The 25625-nt window shown below is 36.7% G+C and overlaps 2 protein-coding genes across 2 annotated transcripts in view; one reads left to right on the top strand and one right to left on the bottom strand.

The window, feature by feature from the left end:
- Window positions 1–227: 227 nt before the first annotated feature.
- The window catches only part of LOC128503844 (E3 SUMO-protein ligase ZBED1-like), a 32972-nt gene continuing 7574 nt past the window's right edge, over window positions 228–25625 (top strand). Inside the window, exons 1-2 of the mRNA XM_053474039.1 lie at window positions 228–442; window positions 556–706. Coding sequence (XP_053330014.1) covers window positions 228–442; window positions 556–706 — 366 coding nt within the window. The remainder of the gene's footprint in view (window positions 443–555; window positions 707–25625) is intronic.
- The window catches only part of STAG2 (stromal antigen 2), a 43038-nt gene continuing 24580 nt past the window's right edge, over window positions 7168–25625 (bottom strand). The window contains exons 8-35 of the mRNA XM_053473009.1: window positions 25411–25615; window positions 24862–25013; window positions 24364–24437; window positions 24150–24273; window positions 23633–23731; window positions 23466–23545; window positions 23061–23168; window positions 22334–22445; window positions 21679–21796; window positions 20907–21010; window positions 20658–20750; window positions 20385–20474; window positions 19314–19517; window positions 18844–18914; window positions 18432–18519; window positions 18269–18349; window positions 18087–18179; window positions 16934–17108; window positions 16080–16219; window positions 14985–15086; window positions 14656–14804; window positions 14206–14334; window positions 13369–13574; window positions 13066–13255; window positions 10780–10893; window positions 10286–10412; window positions 10076–10153; window positions 7168–9077 (exon numbers count right to left, since the gene is read on the bottom strand). Of these exons, the coding sequence (XP_053328984.1) occupies window positions 9054–9077; window positions 10076–10153; window positions 10286–10412; window positions 10780–10893; window positions 13066–13255; window positions 13369–13574; window positions 14206–14334; window positions 14656–14804; window positions 14985–15086; window positions 16080–16219; window positions 16934–17108; window positions 18087–18179; window positions 18269–18349; window positions 18432–18519; window positions 18844–18914; window positions 19314–19517; window positions 20385–20474; window positions 20658–20750; window positions 20907–21010; window positions 21679–21796; window positions 22334–22445; window positions 23061–23168; window positions 23466–23545; window positions 23633–23731; window positions 24150–24273; window positions 24364–24437; window positions 24862–25013; window positions 25411–25615 (3330 nt within the window). The 3' untranslated portion in view covers window positions 7168–9053. The remainder of the gene's footprint in view (window positions 9078–10075; window positions 10154–10285; window positions 10413–10779; window positions 10894–13065; window positions 13256–13368; window positions 13575–14205; window positions 14335–14655; window positions 14805–14984; window positions 15087–16079; window positions 16220–16933; window positions 17109–18086; window positions 18180–18268; window positions 18350–18431; window positions 18520–18843; window positions 18915–19313; window positions 19518–20384; window positions 20475–20657; window positions 20751–20906; window positions 21011–21678; window positions 21797–22333; window positions 22446–23060; window positions 23169–23465; window positions 23546–23632; window positions 23732–24149; window positions 24274–24363; window positions 24438–24861; window positions 25014–25410; window positions 25616–25625) is intronic.

The raw sequence follows: 25625 nt of genomic DNA on the forward strand, positions 1-25625 counted from the left end.
GTGCGCTGGGTGCAAACGTGTGCGCTGGGTGCAAACGTGTGCGCTGGGTGCAAACGTGTGCGCTGGGTGCAAGCTTGTGCGCTGGGTGCAAACTTGTGTGCTGGGTGCAGGGGAAAGTGCTGGGGCAAGTGCAAATATGGGTGCTGGGAAAACTACACTGCAATAATATTTACACCAAACTTATTTTTGTATTCTAGCTGCAAAGAACACCGTACTTTATAATAAAAATGGCTGAGGATTCTGGCAAGGCAACCGCTGAAAAAAGTGTGCGGCCCAAGTACTCTAAGGCATGGGAGCATTTTACTTTAAATGCTGCAAAGAAGGTTGTAACCTGTAACCTATGCAAAATGGAGCTTGTGTGGCACGGAAGCACAACCGTGATGAACCAGCACATGAAAAGGAAACATGTGGGCTTCACGGAGGAAGGTGAAACATCAGGACGGTACGTTAAACCCAAATGATAAATTGAGTTACACAGAAATAGTTTTTTCTGCATTCCACTACCAATCATATAATCTATAAATCTATTAATTAATATATTTTTTTTACTTTCAGGAAGAAACAGCGTACCATGACAGATTTTGTGCAACGAAATCCCCAGTGCACTCCACAACAAGCAAAGCTTATAACCAATTCCATTCTGAAAATGCTGGTCACTGACATGCGACCACTATCCATGGTTGAAGACCAAGGATTCCAAAGCATGGTCAGTGTACTAAACCCCGGATATACTCTTCCCTCAAGAACTCATTTCACCAAACTAGTGGAGAGGAAGTACCAAGAGGCATTTCAGAATGTGAAGGATGCCATCAGCGCTAATGACTGCAGAATTGCTTTTACAGCAGATATTTGGACAAGTGTAGCTACTGAGGCTTACCTTGGCATTACATGCCACTATATAGGGGATGACTGGAAGCTGTCTTCTCTCTGTCTCACTACAATGCCTGTTGAAGACAGACATACAGCTGCAAACATCGCAGAATGGATAGAGGAGGTCGCCGCAAAGTTCGAGATTCCAGATAAAAAAATAATTGCCATTGTACATGACAGTGGTGCAAATATTGTGGCTGCTGTAAAAATCCTAGAGGACAAGCATGGGTGGGCCAGTATTCGCTGCACTGGCCACACATTACAGCTGGTGATCAATGCTGCGTTAAAGCACTCTGGAATTCAAAGAGCTGTTGGTGCTGCAAGAGGACTTGTTGAGCATTTTAAAAAAAGTGAGCTAGCCAGCACTAAGTTAAAGGAAAAACAGAAGCAGATGGGTACGCCAGAGCACAAACTTCTTCAGGATGTAAGTACTAGATGGAATAGCACTTACTATATGGTCGACAGACTTATTGAACAAAGGTGGCCCGTAACTGCCACTCTGTCTGACCCATCTGTTACTCAAAGGGGCAAACATTATTTGGAGTTAAAGCCAGAACAGTGGAATCTTCTTGAAGAACTTTCAACCGCACTTAAGCCTTTTGAATGCGCCACTGTATTCATGAGTGGCCAAGAATATGTAACTGTATCTTCCATGCCTGCACTTGTGAAGGGGCTGTTAAGGTCCAATGAGGTTGCCTGTTTTGAATCATCTCCCCTGAAGAGCTTCCAAGCCACAGTAAAAGACCAGCTTCAAAGCAGATGGAAGGGGATCCTTTTTGAAGACATCCCAAACATTGTTGTTGTTTCCTCTGCCCTGGATCCACGATTTAGGAGACTGAAGTTTTTAACACCAGAGCAAATTATAAGTGTACAGGCAAAAGTGCAGACAGAGGCGCTGACTGTAAAAAGGATGATGTTGCAGCAGGAAACAACCTCTTCGCCTGTAGCGACAGTTGACGTGCCCTCAACATCTGCTGCTTCTCTACTTGACTCACTCCTTGAGTCTGGGGGCAGCAGTGAAGAGGAGACTAGAGAGGGGAAACTTGAGGAGGAGGATATTCATACTCAAGTACAAAATGAGGTCCAGTCTTATTTTGCAGAGAGGCCCCTTGCCAAGGAGAGAAACCCTTTGAATTGGTGGAACACCAACCAACATAAATATCCTACCTTGGCAAAACTGGCAAAATCCTACTTGTGCATCCCAGGCACCTCCACTCCATCAGAGCGCCTCTTCTCTGCTGCAGGCAACATTGCTTGCAAAAAGAGAGCCTGCCTCAGCCCTGAGCATGTGGACATGTTGACATTTTTGCATTCTAATGCAAAGTTTCTTGAACAGTAATAGTCCACCTATTTTCAGAATGTTTGGGATTATTTTGTTTCATAAATATTGTGTTTGGGTTGTTGTATTTTGACAACATAACAAAATACGAATGTTAATGTAAATTTTAAGTTGTTTTTTAACATCCAGTTCATTAAATTCTTTTAAATAAACGAAAAATTTGCATATTGTTTTTTTTATCCGATTAATCGATTAATCGAAAAAATAATCGGCCGATTAATCGATTATTAAAATAATCGTTAGTTGCAGCCCTACATCATAGTTCAATTGTCCTGGAAAAAACAATGCTTAACTTGTACAAGGGTACATAAAATATGGAAAAGGGGAATCGCAGCTTAAATTCCAGACTTTAGGGTAGGGGGAAAAACGCTTTAGGGGTTAATGTATTTACGGCACTGTATTCAATGCTTAAATAAAATATTGGCTTTTCTATGGGACTTCTCCTTTAAGCAGGGCAGCAATAAAAAGCTACTTTTTGCTATACAATAGCTCCATCTATTGGTTTCCATAAAACATTTGTTGGCAGGTTGAACTAAAGGATCAATTCTATGAAAATGTACATGTAACACTCACAATTCGATAATCCATTACAAAATAGTTTTTAAAAAAAATGCAATTAAACTGGCAAAATGATTCTTCTGTGTAGGCAATATTACCTTTCACATTAATTTTAAAATCTGATAATGGTTGGTGAGCAACTTTCTTATTTCACATGAAAAGAGGCGAGACAAAAGTTCTTTTTAATTTTATTTATAAAAAAAAAACATTACCTTTTCTTAACATTGATGGTGTAATGTACACAACTACATTTAGGGAGCGCAAAACAAGTTCTTATGACAACCAGCACTCATGTAAACTATATACCTTATTAAAACGTAAAAGAAAAATTATGAACTATGAGATTAAAGGTACATTTCAAATGTATTTTCAGCTTCCAGACTTGCATCCAAATGTAGTTCACAACTTGTTCATTGACAGAGGGGGGGTTCAGTATTGAGGGGGTGTTTGAGCATAAATGGAAACTGCCACCAGTTTATTACAAATATGTTTTCACACATATAGCACAAGACCCTGACTCTTTATTATACTGTGTGTATTACACACTAGTATAGCCCAATTCTAACCTTTTAACACTCTGACTAATTAAAGTCTATGGAGGAACAGACTTCATTAGCATTGCTATAAAGATTCAGCTCAGTGTGGTTTGTCTGCAGGTAAAGTAAGTGTGTTGCAGTAAAATGTAATAAAACAAATGTTTTTTTTTTGTCATGGCTAACCTACAATTCTGTATACAGCACTGCATTTTATGCTCATGGAGACTTGTTTGTCATAGCACATCCCATTTAGACATAAGAGCAAAATATACTCATAGATGATTAGCATGGACAGGTAAGAATTCTATCGCAGAGACTGGACCGCTTACGTTCCTGCTGTATACAGATAATACAATAGCAAGAAGGAGAGAAGTTGCACAGCATAGCATACAGTCAAAAGTACTGGATATGTTTTATAATGATAGTTATAAAATAGGCATTTAATACTGCAATCATAATACCGTATTTGCTCGATTATAAGACAAGGTTTTTTCCAGAGCAAATGCTCTGAAAAATACCCGTCTTATAATCAGACCTCAAATAGGTCTGACTATGAGACTAAGATCCAGATCCCCTGCAGCGATGCAGGGGACCTGGATCCTCCTGTGTATGCCCCCCCCCCCCCAACTCACCGGTGCTTCTGAGACCCCGGTGCTTAGTCCGGGCAGCGTGTTGAGCGGAAGTTGTCTACGCGGATCGCGTAGAGCTCTACACGCTGCCCGGACTAAGCACCGGGGACTCAGAAGCACCGGTAAGTTTGGAGGAGGGAAGGGGAGGGAGTGTTAAATGGGGGGCATAAGGCATTTCTGGAGGCAGAGTGCTCTGTGAAATGCCTTTTAACCCCCTTAATGCCACTCTGCCTCCAGAAATGCCTTTTAACCCTCTATACGCCACTCTGCCTCCTGAAATGCCCTATACCTCCCTATATGCCACTGTGCCCCATAATATGCCTTTTAACCCCCTAAATGCCAGAGTGGCATATAGGGGTATAAGGCATTTCTGGAGGCAGAGTGGTACATAGGTGGTCAAAAGGCATATCATGGGGCACAGTGGCATTTAGAGGGTTAAAAGGCATATCATGGGGCACAGTGGCATATATGGGGTATAAGGCATTTCTGGGGCAGAGTGGCAAGCCTGGGGGCAGATGTGCATAAATGTGCAGGTTGAAAAAAAGGAAATAAAAACTAAATATTTTTCTCAATCTTAGCTTTTTTTTTATTAACAAACAATTGTTCACATAGTTTTACATGAATTTTTTTTTTCCTATAGGGTCGTCTTATAATCATGGTCGTCTTATAACCGAGCAAATACGGTAATAGTGATTTGCACGGAGCTGGTGCACCTTTTCTATGCTGCTTCTTGAGTGAGTCGTTACATTTTGACAAAAAAGCAAGCCTCTCAGCAATATAAAATAACTACCAAAATCTCTTAAAGATAGGCATTTACCTAGAACAATGATGTTTTGGGGCAAAGGCTAGATCTACCTCTATCAATCTTACCTGTCTTTTCATTGTGGTTGTGGGTCACGAGAATGGGAAGGAAGCATAGGCAGTAGACAAAACAACACAGAAATAGCTGGCAAATAGAATAATTTTGTATATAAAAAAAGAGACATACGTATTTCAAAATTACACATTCAAGTCATGTCGAGGGGGGGAAAAATCTGATTTCTTTATAATGTAAGTGCGATTAAATGAGCGATAAGGGGGAAGCTGAATTACATACATTTAAGTGATTCTTCATTAATAACAAGCCTTTACTGTTAGGTACTTGATAACTACTAAAAGTGAGAACATCACTTAATCACAAGCACAATTTTACATCTATATGTTTGATTGGAATATGCATGTAGTTATCCGCTTTTATCATGCTATTCAACTACACCACTGTTCATTTTTAGCAGTTGCAACATAAGCGTTCACAGATATATAAGGTAAAAGAATGGAATCAGTTTGTTGTTTTTAGCATCACGATGGGTGCCAGACGCTCTCAAACACAGAACTTGAAGTTAATCTTTACTACTGCTGTCATGAAGAGTATCACTGTGGTGCATGAAAACCACCAAAATGGCAGGAAATCTGCCAGGGAAGTCACATTTGTATATTGAATACGGCCTGGCAACAATTTGTCATCGGACGACAGGGTTTTTGTTCCCTGGAAAAATAGCACAGTAGATTAGGGCCGGCCATACTGCCTGTTGACTTGAGATGGTGTTTGAGAACTCACAACTGCTGTGATGTATGAAACGGATGTTCATGATCATATGTATCATCACAAGTTTTAATGAATACTTTGCAAAGCTATAAATGTGTGTGGAATCTATATACGGGTCTCCCTCTTTCATCCTCTAATTCTCTTTCCAGTCCTCAAGGCAAGACAAAGGTCCAGCATTCTTGAATTTTCATACCGGAAAGCAATGTATCAAGTAAATATGCTTACATAAACAAATACGACTCCTGGGTATTGGAAGCTTGCAGTCTTACACAAATAAGCTTGCCAACAAAGATATCATCATTCTTAAGATGTTTTTCTGCAGTCCACATGGACTATCCCAGGGTGCTACAAACTGCACCTCCCACACAGTATACCCAACGTATATCTTCTTTTAGCCCACGGCACTGCCACCATCACAGCTTTTAACACAAGTAGAAATTTACTGAAACCACTTAATGTGTGCTTTTTGTCAGTATAATTGTTTTGGGGTTATTTAGTATAAACATCAGACATGAATAGTGAAGAATAATCATACAGATCCCCTGCACAGGAAGACACCTGCTCCGATTGTACACACATACCCACCATGGCTATGCAACCAAGAGTTGCTGTTGGAGAAATAAAACATTGGCTTCTCAAAGAACTTCAAAGTACTGGGAACGATACAACTAAATGTGTCAGCATCTCTGAAAAACAGACTCATCAGCCCATACATACAACGCGTGCTATGTGGATTTGTTACTTGAAGTGGAAAAGCAGGAAAAATTACATAAAGTTTGTATGGATGTTGCTTGTTTCCCACTGTGATTTACAGGCAGTAAAAGCAGTTCTGTATAATTCTTATTGCCTTATGGAGATATGGAATGTAAGGGATATGTATATAACTTATATCTATGTATCACTTGACTACTCACTCAATCATGTGCTATTTAAGAAGTGATTTCTAAAGGTCTCTTGAAGATTGGAACAGCGCAACGATTGTGCTACCTGACGGAGTGTGCGACGACGATACAAATGTTGACTTTGCAAATGGTAACCATTCTTGCAACACAACTCTGGCTTCACATATGGCACTAACACGACAATCATGCTAGTACAGCCCTTTAGTGTCAGAAGTCTGGCAAAACTGTAGCGGTTGCTAGATGTACGGTCTTCTCAATCATACGCAGACATTTTTGCGATACCATGCGATACCATGCACTGAATTTACAGTTTTATTTTTGTGTTTTACAACGCGTCTGTGATATTAACTGAAGAAAATTATACTATGTAAGAAAAAGGCCAAACCGATTGCTTGTTTTCCTAAGCTACTATATTTGGAGACACTATAAAGGAAAAAGAATAAAATATTCCTCTAACACTAATGAAGGTAAGACCACATCCAAAATACTTATACAGGCAATCTCCAATATATTCTACTTTTCATAGGATTACTAATCATACCTGGCAATGCTCTAGGTTCGCATGGAGTCTCTTCTTTCTTCAGGTGGGGAGTGAAATATGTCTTCATGGACGCTGCACCTACTCCCCACCCGCGTGCTGGGACAGGATGTCCCTACACAAAACTGCTCCCTCAGAAGAGGGAGCAGTTATGGCTATATGACAATTTGCAACGTTCTTAAAAACCAAATTAATTACAATTAACAATAATTATATACTTTAGATTTATTTTTTATTCAAAAAGTTACTGTCTCAAGACATAAATACAAATCAGAAAACAGTACAGAGGACAATAGAATGTGGAGGACAACAGGTTAGGCAAATATATAAAACATTTTAGCTGGTTGAAAACAAAGCTGTAAGAACTGCTTCCACAAAGATATACTCTTTCAAGAGTAAGAAAGAAATCAACATATTTTTTAAAATCATATATACACAGTCCTCACAGCAGTCCTAATAAATGCAGTGGTGTGAAGAAAGAGTAGGCAGTCATTTCAGATATGAGTATTTGCATGACATGACAGATGGTCCAGGTGGTGTTTAGGTCTAGGAGGTTCAAAAAAAAATTATACGTTATATTTCTCTAGTTAAATTATGGTTTTTGGCTACCTCAGCCTAAAAGGTTATTGTTATATATATTTATTTATATAGGTTTTAACTTTCCCCAGCCCTCCTTTTTTTAACCTTGTTTTCCCCATTTGAACACAAGAGAAGTTTGTGTGTTGCAAGCATAAGGCATGGAATGACTTGAAACCTCAGAGAATGAAAGACAACTGACAAAAAATATACACATGAAATATAAGTTAAAATTTACTTTAATGTCTAGCTGCCTAAGCTTCGAAAATAAGTCGATGTCAGATGGCAAATATTGATTCACTGTTTTAGACAATAAGCTCAGAAATATAGACAATAAGCGTAGCTTTTGAAGAACAAAGCTATATTCAAGAAAATGTCTATCCCTTGAACTAATTAAAACAAAAATAAAAGAAGGAAATGTATTGTAACCTGCTGGAAGTATGCTTAACCTGAAGACTGCTTGCAAAAACAGATTAAACAATATAAAATACAAATTTAAAAATGTTTCTCAATGCGAATATTCACGCTTCAACTATTTTAAACATTGTTAAAACTTTCAATATAGTTCTGAATCCTCATTTTTAAGTTGGAATTTAAAAGTAAGAAAAAAAAACTAAACTGCGCAATTATAAAATCAGCACCAATTTATATATATTTATATATATTTATATCATTTTATTTAAAATTTGAACCCTATTCCCACACTCTAATAAGCTGTATACCTTTTAGTATTTTTTGCAAACATACTACAATAAGCTTCTTTTATTTGGAGACAAAATACAGTGGCACTACTGGAAGGATTTTCACAATATTACATTTCTCTTAAAGGACAAGCAAACTCGGGGATATAAATGAGCAAGCATGGTTATGTTTGGATACCTTCGGGCAGTACCATCTCAAGATGTCTATAAAAAGGCGTTCTTTAAGGCTCCTCTCCTTTATAAACAGTACAAAAACCAATCATCTTAAGGAACAGCAAAATTAACATTAAACAAAATGCTCATCATTTTACCTGATTGTATTCATTTAGTTAAAAGACTGCTTTAAAAAGGTGGGTGATTAATAATTTACGAAGATATTTTGTGAAGTATCATTACTCCATAACCATACCACATCATAAATGAGAACTGTACAATTTTTGTTGGCTAAATGTAAGCGGAGTCAACAATATACTATGAACATGTTAATTTATATTCTTATTTATATTAAAAGTGAGTCTTTCACAAATGGCCAAATTAAAAATATATAAATAAAATGTTTTCCTTGAAACATAACGTAGCTTATTTATTTATTTTTTTTAAAAAAAGGTTTACTTGTCCTTTATATTTTTTAGGCAATTAAAACTGCCTCTCAATGCACTTAATAATGGTAAGCATTTCATATTCTCCTTAGAGAAAATCTGTACAGTTTTCTACCACAATTTTTTTCATTAAAAACTTCCTCTTCCATAAAAAACAAAAAAACAAAAAAAAAAAAACAACAAAAAACACTTCACCACAGAGTTGATTGATGAACTGGTATTAAAACATTGATACCCCAAGAACCTAGAGAGAGAAAAACAAATGAAACAGTTAGGAGCGTATGAGTATGTAAAAATGCGGAGAGAAAAGAAATGGGAACAGAAAATAAAATGTCAATGCACGCTATGCAATGTTGTGAAATTAAAATTAAATCAAAAAAGCATTCACTAAAGAAACAGGCTCTCTATGAATAATGATTTGACCCAATGGTGATGGAGTTATGCTGCCATCCAGTGGAAACTGAAGTGTACTACAGATACTTTACACAAGTGATTTTTTTTTGTCTGGAATGGTAAAAATGTTCTAAATTGTGCCAAATGGAACCGCTTTCAAAACCAAACTTTTCTTGTGTGTTCAGTTTCAGCGTAAAACGCTTTATAATCTTTGCATGAGAAAGTCCCAAGTTAGAAAGAGGCTGCAGTTCTGTAAGTTTCAAATACAAGTATATGTTTAAAAACCTATTCAGTACATTAAAACTGCACTAAAAGAAGACCAAAATCTACATTCTATTCTATTTCCTTGTAGCTATATTTCCACTGTTTCATAACACAGGAAAAAATAATTGCTCATGCTTCACTTCATGAGCAATAAAAGGTCACACCATGTGCCTGAACAGAATGTTTAACCAGGAGCACTGAGCAAATATCGCCATGGATTACTGACATTTATACCCTTACCGTTCATTTCATAATGATTTTTTTTTATTATTTTAAGGCCTCCATGTTATCACGTTATGCACTCTCTCTCACAGATACGGTCCTTTTGCTAACCAATACCCACACCATTTAACATACACAATCTTTAAAAAAAATAAACTAGTGCCCAATCTCGCAACATTTCACAAACAGGAAGCTGTAGTAATATATTTAATAGGTAATGAGGAACAGATTTTAAGTGATCCATTCATAGAAGTGGTATTGACAAATCATAATCCCTGCTACGCTTTCACGAAACCCAGGTCTAGAAATAATTTTTTATTTCATTATTTTTAAAATAGCAGGTATTATATATTTTAAGCTTACAGATTCATCCATGATTGAAGCAGGGTCAAAGAAATCTGGTTTAAGCTCTGTTCTTTCTCGTCTGTTTTTTGATGGAGGCTAAAAGACAGGAAATAAAACAAGTGTTATTCACAGAACACATTGTTTCAATGTAAATAAGAAAAATATAAATCAAACATCATATTCCTTTACACTGAATTATACATATTTGTATCAATATTTTTTTTTTACCAAATCTATGTCCATTGTGTCAAAGTCCATGCCCTCGTTAAGATCTTCAATACGTCCTTCTGATGACATCATCACATCTTCAACAATTGGCTCTTCGTCGTCTTCCATCAACCCTGTGTTACGTCGTCTTATGGTGAGGGGGCAAAAAAGTACAGAAATGGTTATTAAAACACAGTACACTACATAAGATATATCAATAGCAATATATATAAAGGCGTGTGAATGTTCTTTAATAAATAATTTTACATAAGTATTAAAAAACACATTAATGAAACTGCAGCTTTCATGATCTGTGTATTGACTTAGAATAATTCACGTTAGAGCATAACAAAAACAGCATGTCAAATTCCTCCAAAACATTTCCCGCATTTTCACTAGACTCCAATGCATTTTACGGCATGCAAAGTGGACCAAGCGTTTAATGCGAAAAACAGGAATGGAGGGGTTCTTTAAACAGTTGTCCGAGCACGAATACATTGCAGAAAGCATCTTACATGGCTTGTTGCAGATTAGTCCTCAGCTTCACATAGTTCATAGCCGCCCTCTCTTGCTGCTGCCTTGCTGCTTCTTCCTGCTGTCGTTGAGCAAGCATCCACGTTACCTGCGTACTAAACACAGCAAAATATTTACATTAACAACTGCTTTACAAAAGCAATGTCCTCAAGACTTCGTAGTGCTGAAAAAACTTAACTGGTTGAAATTGGGGTGCAAGGTACAAGAGTATTTGACAATAGTCAAAGGAAAATGACATATGACTATGAAAGTTAGTGCCAACTTTTGTATATAATTGAAATATAGTCATGTTGTTACATACTGCTTTGGAAAAGGGTACAAACAGCCTTCCCTGGGAATAAGACTAATAATGCTAACAGAAAATCATCTTAACACCTTGATGACAATTGACAGCCCTGGCACGTCATTGCTTTAAACGGGTGCAGAAAGCAATCCACGTTCGCTTTCTGCACCCAAACGGTGTTGCTGTAATGGCTCAACGTCTAGGCATTTAGCAACACTGAGATCAGCATTGGGGGCATCAACGTCCGCCATACACTGTATGACGGCGGAAGCCAGTTTTCATAAAGTTTAGAAGGCAATCAACGATGGCCTCCTAAACTTCAATGGTGTAACAGAAATGCCTTGTTAGTGAGGCATTCAGAGACACCGAACTCCCATCCCAGAACGGGCTGTGACCGCTTCGGAGAGTGGTCACAACCGTCACTGCCAGTGATTTTGCGCATCCTTAAAAAAAAAAAAATAAATAAATAAATAAATAAATAAATAAAAAAAGGAGTTGAAAAAGTTTCCAGGAGGGTCTCTCCAGAACTCTGGCAGGGTACTGCATTCAACCATGCAAGTCAATAGAGCCCAGCTTTCTAATCACAATGTGATTAGTAAAATAAATAAAAATATAAACTTTATCTTAAAACAATTCTCACATGGAAGGGGTTAAAATACTTGCATGTTAAATGCCCATGGGACGTCTAATTTAAAAAAATTTCTGTTTTGATGGGGTAAATTGAATTGGCCGGGTTCAACAATGTCCCAATTAACACCCGGGGAAGGATGAACATATGTTTAATTTCCAATTCGAAAAATGCACACGTCCCAAATGTGGCCTTTTAGCCCCCAAACAACCTAACAAACCCATGCATGTGGGGTATCACTGTACCCAGGAGATGTTGCTGGACACATATTGTGTGAAAGTGACATATACCAGGACCTGTTAATTCACACCTAAAGTACAAAGTGTGTGGGGAAAAATACACACACAAAAAATACTACTGTAAAATTTGACAAAGGCTGGTGGTAGAATTAGTGCATGCAAAGAGTTAAAATACCAGCATTTGAAATACCCTGGGGTGTCTAGTTTTTTATAGGGCACACTGAATTGGCCCGGCTCAAAGATGTACTAAATAGGGCATGGGCAGTGGATCCCCAAATGTCAAAGTTTAACATTGAAAAATGTGCATGCCCAAAATGTGCCCCTTTTGTCCCAAAACAGCCAGGCAAACCCATGCATGGGGGGTATCGCTGTACTCAGGAGACGTTACTTAACACATTTAAGGGTGTTGTGCGACAGTGACATATACCAGGAGCTGTAAATTCATACCTGAAGTAAAATGTGTGTGGGGAAAAAAACTGCAAACTAAATGACTACCACAAAGTTTGACAAAGACTGGCGGTAGAATTAGTGCATGGAAAGAGTTAAAATACTAACATTTGAAATACCCTGGGGTGTCTAGTCTATATAGTTTGATGGCGTAAATTGTATTGGCCAGCTTCAAAGATACCCGAAATAGCACATGGGTGAATTACCAGATTTGGAAAAAAATGGCTTTGAAATAGCAAAACGCTACTTGTACTTATTGCCCCATAACGTGCAGAAAAAGGCAAAGACGCATAAAAACATTGGGTATTTCTAAACTCAGGACAAATAGTATAATCTATGTAGCAGGTTTTTTTCATTAGCTTTTATAGATGAGTAAAAGATTTTTCAAGTAAAAGTTAGAAAAAGTCATTTTTTTTATAAATTTTTCACCATATTTCACTCTTTTTTTAAAATAGTAAATAGTACAATAATGACATCTAAAGAAAGACCTTCTTGTCCTGAAAAAAAACAATATATAATAGCCATTGTCACAAAGGGTACAAAAAATAAAATCAGCCATTGTCACAAAGGGGTTAAAGCAACAGTAAAGCAAACAATGGAGGTTCCTGCTACAATGTAGCATTGCCATCTATGTGAGCACATCCCCACATACCCCGTTGTTTACACTTACTTATAGTCAAGTGGAGTTTGGTGATGCTCGGGCTGCATTTGATAGACTGCCATATAACTTTCTTCTGGTCGCAATCGCTTAGGTTCTCTCATAATAGTGGAGGTGAGCTGTGGAGTTTGCATCATGACTGGTGTGTTCATGTTTTGTTCCCTGTTCATCCACATGCTGTCACTACTGCTGCTCTCTTCAGCTATATGTGATCATAACAAAAATAAATGTTATTAAAAATGAACAGAAGACAAATATACAGTAACAAAACCACCAATGCTAACTAGGGACAATATTATCAATCGTAATCTTCACCTTCTGGAATTTTCCGCTTCCCAGTCGCTGGCTTTGCTTTTTTACTTCTTACTGAACCTCCTCGGCCACTCATCCCACTCATAACAGACATTGTATCATCATCCCCTCCAGCTAACAGAGAGTTTCTGTAAGACATGAGAGGCAGCCACACATCTTCTCTACGAAGGGACATTTGAAATGTCATGAACTTCTCCAGGTACGCATACCTAAAAAATAAAAGGTTAGACGTCTTCACCTTTGGAAGCGGAGATCAAGGTGATTTATACAGAATATAGAACATTGAAATACATAAAGCTAAGTTAATAGATTCATAAAGCAGCAACACAGGGCTAGGTATGCAAAATGCTACAAGTAGCTGCCCCCGGGCCAGACCCAATGTTTTTTTCAGACAGGGCTGGTCTTACGGTGGCATGTAATGTGATGTGTATGTTAGAAAGTGTGTGTGAGTGCTAGTGGATAATAGAGGGTTCACTCTGCTTTAACTAACCCTTGGGGCATGCCAGCCCTCCCTTGACTACAGGTTTGCTTATGTGCTGGTTAGTACTCAGGGTTACAAAGATGTTTTAGGATATCCTCACAAAAGGCTACGTAGTAATTAATGAGCATTAACAGGTCTGTTAGAAGATATATTAATTGTTGGAAGGACCAATTGATTGGAGCAGACTGATGATTATGAGGTTTGTAGTTCCAAAGCTCCAGAAACTATTCTAGCAACAGACATCCTTTTTTTAAAGAATTACTCAGATACTCTTCTGACCCAAACTATACTTTCTAGTTTTTCCCATACATACAAGCATAACCATTTGATACTGGACTTTGAGAATCGAATGTACTTACACTGTTTTTTTGTCTTGCCTCATCAGTTTCGAAGAAAACTCACTCAAGATATCAAGGAACGCCATGTTAAGAGGTGGATGGGCTTCACCTTGTGGGCTTGGCTCCTTAAACGCAAACTCTATACCATCCCTGAAATCAACAGTGTGCACTAAGTTTAGACATATACAATATGGTATAATTCACAGGCCTGGTTACATCATACATTCAGTTTTATCCCACACACAGTTACAACGAAAAGAATTCAGTTGTGCTGGTGACATTCTCTGGCCTCTCCTGAAAGCTTGGATTTCACTAGAAACATCAAGTAGATAACTAGTGCTCCAACATAAGTATTTACTTTTAAAGCAAACCATATCAAACAATAATAGTTCCATCACTTGTCTGAAGTGTCTAAAGTGGTTTAGACTTTACATTTTCAGAAAGAAAGCAAAATGAATAAAAGGTCATTACTTGTGTAACATCGCAATGGCTTCTCTGGTTTTCAGTTGATCAAGTCCAAACGTTAAAGCAAATCGTCTAGCGAGCTCTTTTATGCCACTGAATGTTGGAGACGATCTATCAAAGTTATAGCTATGTTCCTGGATCATCTCGTTGAAGAGCTAAACAGAATCAAACAAAGGTATTTTAACAACAACAACTGTTCTCAGAAGATGTACCCCCATAACAGTTTGGTCAGTTACATAAGCATTGAGGAATCATCACTGACATATTGTAATGCCACAAAAAGCCACATTGTTGTAAAACAAAGGCACTTGTTTTAGTAAATCAAATAAACTTACCTGTTGTAAGCTAAGAATTAGTGTCTTTGCACATTGGATTTTGTCGATTTGCCTGGTTTTGCTCATTGTTTCTTTAATAATGTCACCATAGTCATTGTAATACTAGAAATAAAAGACAGGCTTCATTAGAAAACTAATTTTGGATAGTAATGCCACAACACAATTTCACCACACCACACAAAAGTTACCCAGTTAGGAATTTCTAGATACTATGCTGGCTGTCCGTGCTCTAAAATCTAAATTCTTCAAACATCTTTTAAAAACCCAAAGACCCCTAACCTTTTTGTTACAATAATAAAGAACCAGAATATATAACCATTCCATGACCAGATATCATAATAAAAAAACAATAAAAAAAAGGTTTTTTTTATCTTGTTTGAAGAGAAGTTACTATTTTGTTATGCCAGCAATGACAGAACCAAAGCACAGAAAAACAGGTAACCACATGTGGGGTTCTTAAACATAGAATCAGAGGGCAAAAAAAGGATACAATACTTTATTCCATTATGTTTATGAACCCCGAGTCCTGTTAAATTGTATATTCACACCTATCGTAAAATCTCAGGTATAACAAGCAGGTATAACTTTACACAAAGTATTTGAACATAACACACATCCACTGGTTTAGGTCACTGGCTGAAGAGCTGTGAGCTAGAAAGTAATTCAGATCAGATCATTTGTTAGGTTAAAAGCAATAACGAGTAAATATTGTAAAATAATAAAAACTGTAACCACCACCATATCACTTGTAAGATTTATTGTTCAATATGATCAATAATCAGTGACCTAAAATGTCACTTATCAGTTATGTAATAAAAAATGAAAATTGATAAGACATTATCGTGTGTGTTTCTTTTGTTATGACCTAGATAACACCTTTCCCTGAGGTCATCTTAATTGACAGCAGCTAACCTGGAAGCACCTTTTGACTTCTGGGTCAGTGCTGTTTAAGGTTTTTGGTTTTTTTTTTAATATATCTATATATATTTTTTTTAAAATATAAGCACACAGCATTGGTTGTGACTTGGTCCCCCAACAAGCCTCTTGGGACCGAAGACACAAATGTAAGAACAGCAAACCCCAGTACAGACGTACCCTCATATATTGTTTGAAAATGTCTGCAGCAGTATTCATTTCAACGACATTGTACACGATAAGCTTGCAGAAAGCAGCAAGTAAGTTTCTCCTTTTGTGCAAAGCTTCAATTTTACTGGCTTCATCATCCTGCTGGCCATCTAATGGGGAAAGAAAAGCAGTTAAAGATGACTTGTTATTTTTGAGGTTATCAAGGTATTAAACAAAAATAATGACATGCACTTGCAAAAAGAAAAAACATTTTCATGGTTGGACTCTCGGCGATGGGTTAAAGAGGAATACAATAACAAAAAATAAATAAAACATGACTCCTCCTAAGCGCATAAAAAGTCCTTTCCTGTAAAAATTTGTGTTGGCTTAAGCTACATATATTTGCCCAACCCTGACTGCATTGTAAAATGTACAAAAAACCCTGCATCTTCCATGTTGTAAGCTCTGAATTGAATAAATGTTTGCAGTTTGCAATACACATGAAGTCTATAAAACATTCTTAAAATTCCAACTATTCTGCTGCATGTGACACTCATTTAACTAAATGTAGCATTAGAATCAACATTCTTTGCGTTGTTAAATCCCAAAGTATTTTCACGTAAAATATTCCCTTGTTTCTGATTATAATGGAAAAACACAGGCACTGACAATGTGTTTCCATAAAAGCTTTTTAAAAGTTTTCATGTTTTCAAGTGATAAAACCATTCGAAATAATACAATGGGAGATTTGCTAAGGTTTACTTAACATACTTGAGAGTTCAATTAAGGACTTGTCTAAGAGGAACTATAGCTTCAATTGCATCTTTACATGCATGCAGTTCATTTTGGATTTATTATTCTACATAATGCAATCTACTCCTTACCTGAACTGTTGTTGTCATCATCCTGATCAATAAAAACATGATCCAAAATAAAGCTTAGCAGTTCTGACTGCAAAGACGAATCTGGGGTATATATAAGTGCCTGTAATGATTCCCGACTTCCAACCATAATCTGATGGCTAAAGATCATCAAAACATCACAGAGAATGGTAAAGGCCTGCGTAAAATACAAATAAAAAATGTCAATTAGTAACCCATATAAGCTATTCTGGATAATTATAATACTTCGGTAAATTTCAGGGATCATAGATATAGATAGACGCTACTTGTGAGCAATGTGAGGTATGGTAAATATTGTGCAATATTAAGAAATGACATAACAAAAGTGTTGATGCAGGTCTGCAAAAAGAACTGGCAGACTTCAGACTTAACCCCTATGTGACCCTTAGGATTTCTATCCAGACCGACCTGAGACCTCTGATGAGCCCCTCTGCAAGTTGATCACAGGTACTGTGATCAGCAATGCAGAGCAATGGAACCCGGCTTACCCATCACTCTGATCAGCAGAAATGGTGATCACAGGGAAGAGAAGAAGAAACCATGTGAACAGGAAGACATATGTAAAAAAACTTAACCCCTTAAGGACAATGGGCAGTCCTTAAACCGATTGAAAATAATGCATTTTGAGCCCATACATGTACGGGCTTTGTCATTAAGGGGTTAAAAATTGTTATAAAGAAGACTCCAGTTGTGTCACCATGACCAGTTCCAAGATATTTATGAGGTGTTTACAAGCCTCAAAAGAATCTCCAGTCAAAAAAAGTAAAAAAAAATAAATAAAAAACCCCACCAAAAAACAAAATAAAAAATGCTTATATATAGTTAAACAAAATGTAAAAATAGATGCCCAAACACCTCGTACCCCTTCGGCTGGAAATAAACATTAAAAAAAAACCCTGCCCTAATCCAATTCAAAAATAATTCAAAGATAAGTGTGGGATGTTATTATATTCGGGTGATTTTGTTTAACATAAATCAGATTTTTTTTTTTTTTAAATGACAGACTATACAAAACAAGTAGTATTAAGAGAAATCCCATATCTGTCCTTGAATAAAAACAATACAACATTTGTGTGGGTACACTTAATATGGAAAAGGGGAATCATGGTTGAAATATTCAATCACTGTTACTGACCTGTTCTTTCACAGCAGTGTGCACATTGGTAAGATAATGCTGACAGATCTGGCAAAAAACCTTCATTTGCTTTTTTAGGGTTAACAATTCCTCCTTAACAGGGGGAAAAAACACATTAGATGCAAAACATATGACATCATGGCACACAACACATGCACAAAGCTCATAGAACAGACTCTTACTTTTGATAAGCCTGTATCGGAAACCTTTGCCAGTTGCCATAATATGACATAGTGAGTACACTGCAATGCGTGAACAACAATCTGGAAAATATAAAAGACTTACAGTCAAGTATGAACATTTCATTAAAACACACAAAACGACATTAGTGTTTTGCATACAAACCTGTTCCGGCATATCTCCATTCTCGATGCCAGTTTTCAACAGCTTGTAATTGCTGCTGAACAAATCCCACCTTGAGAGATCATGGGCACTACAAAACAAAATACATTTAACGATTTAAAATAAAATCAATAACCCAGTTAAAGCTCTGAAATCCAGTCTTCTTAAGCATACTACACAAAGCACCCAAAGAAATACAACTGGACACCTGAATAGTTTAGCATGAATGACCCTTTTTTCTCTCCAACCTGCTACACAACCTCAAGCCTTACTCAATTCTTCACCTTGCATTACAATTAGAATATATTTATAGCTTCACAATCCATGTATATTTATATCACATCATTGTATTAACCTTCCCCATTCCTGTTGGAAGGCTATTCCACTCTTCATGAAGAAAATAACACTTTCTTACTTATGAAAAGCAGTTATTCTCTTTAACGTTGATAGCACTTGGTAAGCATCATCCTCGTCGGGTTCTTCTTCCTGGATAAACAAAATATATCCTACATAAGTCAATAACTTTTTAAATATAACATGAACCTATGGGACAACTCTCTTGGTCTCTAGCTTGTTACTCGTATGTTCGGACTGGAGATCCAAGAATTCCAGCAACAGCGTATTTTTATTCCCTTGACTTGGAATATTTTCATACCTTTGATGTGGATACTATTGTCCATAATGTTAGTATTGGTCTATTTTAACACAGCTTCCAAATAAAAACACAAAACAAAAACAAAATTTATAGAAAAAACCCCTATGTACCTTAGTGGCACATGCTCATGGTAGCTCTTTGCATAAGAAGTGTACAGCAAAATATTATTCTAAAAATAAAACAATCACTGTCTATCCGGCTACACTTCATTTTACAGAGAAAATACAAACCTCTTGTAGAAAGTCTTCAAGTAAGCGGTTGAATTTATCGACCAGTTCATCCATCAACTGACTCTTCGCAATGTCCACCCTGTTAAAGATTGTGAACTCTTCATTACACAGAGCGTGGTATGTTTTAGAACAGGCTTCCAAAACATCTGTGTCTGTGTGTTTCTCTACTATATTGCGTATCTGGCGCAGCAATGATTCCAAGTGCTGAAAAGAAAAAATAAGTACCAATTATAATAATGACAAATCCGTTTACGAGGGGAAATGCACAAAATAATACTATGTAAAGCGAACTTTGTACGAATATTTTCACTGCTCAAGAATTAATATGCTTTTTTAACGTCAATATGTGTGTAGAAAACCAGATCTGAACTCAGGACAGCTATACAACTATATTGTGAGTTTGTATTTATCATCTGCACTAGTTGTTTACAATTTATAAGGTTTTTTTTCCCCATACTAAATGATGGATTATATAGATGAATAAAAAGAAAGAGCTATTTGTCCTGGAATAAACAAAACAAAGTAGTATATAATTAGTATGGGTACACTAAATGAGGAGTTAAATTACGGTTCAACAAGAGCATAGCAGAAATTCTATCAAGTGTAAAAATGTCTTGGCCCTAAAGGGGTTAATATATGCACTAAAGTGATATAGACACGCTACTTGTGTCATGGTAACCAAATAAATATTTATGAGCAAAGATCTTTTGAGTATCCGTAGTTAGAAGTATGGCAGCAAGGTCTATATTAACATTTTCGCAACTCCTATGTGCGGGACACAGTATAATACTGAGAAATCCATCTACAGAACACCCTTACATTCTTGACACTAAGAGTTCACACAATGAACCTGGTCAGCCGAGAGAAATAACACTGCCTATCATCATAACTGCTGGGTTTATCATTGGAGTCCAATGAAGTGCTAACAGAGCTGACTACTTTAAATATGCTATATGACAATAAAAACACTATAACAGCTGAATATAAAACATTTGCTTTTACGTATAAACACCCATTGTGACGAAAATAAAATATGATTATACATATATACAAAAAAGAAAGCACTATTACCTTCTCCAGTCGCCCTGTTGTATATATTTCCAAGTCAAAATATTGTGGCAGCATTAACAGGTTGGTCACTTTCTCTGCATCTACCGAATACTAGAAACATAAAAAAACTATTAACTTTATTTAGGTAATGGTATAAGCCTGCTATTCTAAATGAAACTATATTAGCATCAACCAGCTGATATAAATTGTAGCAACAGACTAACAAGTTACAGAAAAACCACTGAAGAGAAAAGCAAGAAAACCGGATTCTCCGTGTATACAGAGCATACATACTTTTGCTAAAAGCTGAGGGAGAGACACTGCAAAAAGTTCTGTAAGCCGTGTCTTGTCATCAAACTGAGTTTTCTTTTCTTTTGCAGTCAATACCTATCATTGTAAGTAAAAAGAAAAACATCAACTTACTGCAAAATGACATTCAAATTGGGGTCAAAATAAAAACTTTTAAAAACTAAAGGCAATACAGAAAAAAAGGAAAAGGGAAACAGATATAAATTAAGTGCTATTGAAGCAAAAAAACCTCACCCTTTTTCCTGTTCCTCTGCCAACAGGAGGGTGGCATTCGGCAGCTTGTCGAATTGTACAAAGCATGATTTCAATCAGGGCACTCTCTTGTCTGTCTGTCAATGCTAAAGACAAAAAGCAAACCAATCAAATAAAAAGAGCGCCATCTGTAATAACACAGAGATCATGGTGGGCTCCTGAGTGTGTACACACACTTCATACAAGCTGCATTAAAAGAAAGCAAACATTTCATTTTTCGTTGTAGAAACTTCTCTATAGCACAACTGTTTTTAGCTTCAAATAGACAATTAAGAAAGAAACAAACCATCAAGCATTATAGAGAAAAGAAGCTTAAAAAAATGCCAACAACCGTAAGGCTATGGAAAGCTGCGTCATTTGAACTCTGGAAAAGACATAGCTAAACAAACCTCTATGGCTTTTGTGCTGTAAACATGTCCCACTTTTATAAAAAATATTTATACTTCATGCTATTTCCACATAGAAATGTATGTAAATTTACAATATCCCGTTACAGGTACTGATGGAAACCAGCTTCTGCAGCAATGAAATAAAGTAGGTAGCTTTTTTCTATCAACTTTTGTTTCTGCAAACCTTGCTTATATAAAATGTAAAGTTTGCCAAATTAAGGACAGTGGAACGTGGGCTGTAATATTACCCACAAGTTTCTTATTTAAAAATAAAACAAGGTACTTTTATAACTATAATTTTTTCTAATGGCTAAAGATAATTTGCTTTTCCTGAATTCCTGATAATAAATTCAATAAAAACTCACGCTCTTCTCCATTCAGTGGATCATCCAGCAGCAGACTGTTCATACATTCCCAGTCCTTTAGCAGATCTGTTGCGCAATCCCACATACTGTCCACAAGGTATGCAGCATGTTCGTGCAACTGTCAAACAAAATGGTTTTTGAAAAAAATTAAATTATATATATATATATTACAGGCCTTTTTATAAATATATTTAGTAAATTAACTGCAGATTAAAATATGCTTTGTTCCTTCTTCATCTCCTGATTTCTTGCTTTCTGAATCTTCCTGAGAGGGTATCAGAACAGCAAAAAGACTAAGGGCTTAGTTGAATACCAAGCGGCCGTCATGCTGTCAAGTTTAACCTTACCAATACATGCAAGACGTCACTGTGATGTCTCTGATTTTTAATTCAACCGGCCATTTGTACAGTGCATTAGCCCAATAATGAGCGTGTGAGTTCGGTTTCTATGCATTATCGTGATGCAACATCAATTGCTTTCTCTTTGTTTTAATACTAGACCGTAAGCTCGTTTGAGCCGGGCCCTCCTCACGTCTCCGTAAATCACATTGTTATGTTACATACTTCTTGTTATGTCCTGTCCACCCATTGTACAGCGCTATGGAATTTGATGGCGCCATATAAAACAATAAAAACATTGCATTACAAAAACCTACCTCACTCTCCAAAAAGAAAAACACCAATGTTTTAACAAGGTTGGCGTTGGGACTAAGTCTGCCTCGTCGCTTCATAATCCCATCATCATCAGGATCGCGACAACTGAAAAGTCTTAAAATAAGATATAAATATATGAGTATATATATATAACAAAACAGACTATACATTTATGCACTAAAAGCACGTAGCATTAAGGAATGTTTATATATTAAAGAGGCCAAAGAAATGAACCGATGCTGAATGTAGGAGTAGAGTAGGATTTATTAATAAAGGCTGCGTTAACCGCGATATAATTTGCAAAGGTCTTTAAAAGGTTCTTAACTCCTGTTCCGGGTTTGGGATGTGCGCTAAGAAGGGAAGGCCTTTCCGGGTGAGGTAGGGAAAGTGGGTTTTGAGCTTATTGATGCATTATTGGGGAGCCGGGGTGAGCCATCTCACACACAAGTGATATGCAATAGTTGTGCCGCTAGACAACAATAGAATGACCCCTATATCCAAACACAAAAACCTAGGAATTTTGCTTGCAAAAGTCACTTTTCATCTATTTAAACCACAAACACAGTAGCAGCAAAAGTGTAGGTTATCACGAAAAGTGTGCTTTATACACACTTTTCCAGTTTAATATAAATGCATAAAAGGGTATTTAAAATTAAATATTGATAAATGCGTATACACATGAAAGGCATTCACAACACTGGACTTTCACGTTCTGTGTACAAATCTTACTTTTTGTAAAGGAATTCTCCGGCTGCCACAGCTACCGGTCGATGTGCTGAATAAACCAGGTGATAGACATTTTCACAGTCTTCAGCAGTCAGCACTTCATCGCTACTTCTACAGTACAGAGAAAAACATTGAAACTAGAATACATGGCTAACCAATAACACTAACGGTTATATTTTATGAACAGGTGTTCACATCAAACACTACTGCAAACCCAACATTACATGCAAACTAGCAAACCACATACTAATCTCAACCTCAACGTATAAGGTTCATTTCAAGAAATCGTGTTTATGAAGAAACAAAACGGCAACAGAGAAGAAAAACATTCCTCCAACTTTTTTATTTTTAGTGGGAAATAAAGTATACACAGCATATTCAATAGCGATGCAGCAGAGATTGACTTACTGTAAAACAAGAGTGAGAAGCTTTATCGCTTGCACTGCTACATCATATTCCTTGTCAAGGGTCATTGACACAATTCTATCCTACAAATCATACATGAAAAAAAATAATGTCAGTGACGTGTAATACAACTCCTTACCAGCAATACTAAAAAACACGCGGGCGATTACCTTAAATCGACTTGTGAACAGCTCCAATTTGGAGTTCAGCTCTCGGTTGTAGTATAGTCCCTGCAAAGCTGTAAGACATTTCAGCCGTACCTCGCCTTGCTGTATAATGGTAATAAGTATGTGTTATGTTGCATATGTGTTACATACATATTCAATTTATGAACTGTAATTCCACAATGACAGGTGCCTTGGATGAAAACCAAGAAGCATCAGAAAGAGTACTATGGTTTACAACATATTAACATTTATCTCATCTGCCTCACAAATAGGGAAAAGTAACTAGGCAAAACATAAAATCTAGTTGGATTAAGGGATGGGATCTGAGATCAATTTTGGAGTAACTGTCACGTATACAATTTAGTGCAGTCACCAAAAAGTGTAAAAAAAAAAAAAGTAACAATCCCTTACGAAAGTTTTCAGAAGCAAATAGCTTTAAAATTCATTAACTGTGATTATTATGGTATATAGATTTACGGCACATGCTTTGTGGATAACAAATGTGGATCCATTAAAATACCTTGTCATGCATTGTCCAGCCAACGTATTTTAAATAACTGTCGTTAAGGAAGGCATCGCTATACATTTTCATCCAGACACCGATCTCTTCAATGCAAATCGCTCTGATTTCTGCAATAGAATCGCTGCAAAAAAAAACAGTAGTAAACATTTTACAACGGGCCGCCAGAAAATAAGAGAATCATGAGCATTAATTCATAAAATAGTCAACTTACCGATATCTGTGAACAAAAACACCTTTAAATATTGCATTCATCATGTTTTCTATTTCGTCTTGGTTTTCTTGCAGCTGCAGACATTTAAAATAAAAACTGTTTTATCAACACTGATAATTAATATTAATATCAAACATGCAAACTTCTTGTCTAAAAGTTTTTGTTCCAAACAATGCATTGTACATACAGAATATAAAGTCTGCTCAAGAGTCAAACAGCCTAAATAGCCATCCTGTGAGGATGCATAAAAGTGACTTTTAAGCAGAATAACAAAAAGTTAAGAAAACAGACAGGAAATAAGGTAAATGGATAAAAAGACCCTTTATTTGTTGCAAACTTAATTAAGTCCACTAAATGCATTAAATTGGTAATCTGACTGCATCCAAAATCCATTTTTTTTTTTTAAAGAAAAAGAACAAGGACTACAGCCGCCAGCTCTCTAGCTTCACATGATTGATTAACCTATAACAAAAAAGACATATCTTTATGCAGACTAACCTCCTTTCTTTTCTGCAATAAAAGTTCTAGTCTGTCATTCGCTCGTTTTCCGATCATTTTGTTTCTTTCCGCCTCATACTGCCTTTGTGTATTGTCCATGTTGATGCTCAAGTTAAGGGCTACATTAACCAATGCTGTCATTAACTTCATAGCTATGAGAAACGGAAACAAATTAGGAAATAAAAAAAATGAATGAGCTTTATTTCAGAGAATGCAACTGTATACTACGTGTATTCTCTTTAATCTTCTCATAATAACAGATCCACTCAAGTCAGCAGTTTAGAGGAACTCCATCACAACATTGAATAGCAGAGATGGTAGAGAACATATGAAAATGAATGTTCTAACAATTTAGTTTCCTTATACTGACTGCTGGGAAATGCAGAGGGAAACAAAACCAGAAATAGCTGACAACTAGATCACCAAGTGTCTTCTTCAAGACTGCAGTGCCTCAGTTAGTAAACTAGCATAGGTTAGGGACTGAGGAAGCACTCAATACTGTTTCTCCAATGACTGCAGAGGGGCAAGATTACAAAACGTAGTACAAACCTGCCATTGTGCTTGTATGTCGAAATGCTCTGACTTGAGAATCAGAAAGACCAGTGAGGAGCGAGATAACCGTGTCCATCATGTACTCATCATATATAATGCTGTATTGACACTGACGAACCAAGACTCCAATAAACTCGCAAAAGCTGTATCTAAACTTCTTCCACAGAGGACCAGCCATGGTTAACGGATAATCACCACTATCCTATAAACAA

The sequence above is a fragment of the Spea bombifrons genome, chromosome 8 (genome assembly GCF_027358695.1).
Source record: "Spea bombifrons isolate aSpeBom1 chromosome 8, aSpeBom1.2.pri, whole genome shotgun sequence".
Lineage (NCBI taxonomy): Eukaryota > Metazoa > Chordata > Amphibia > Anura > Pelobatidae > Spea > Spea bombifrons.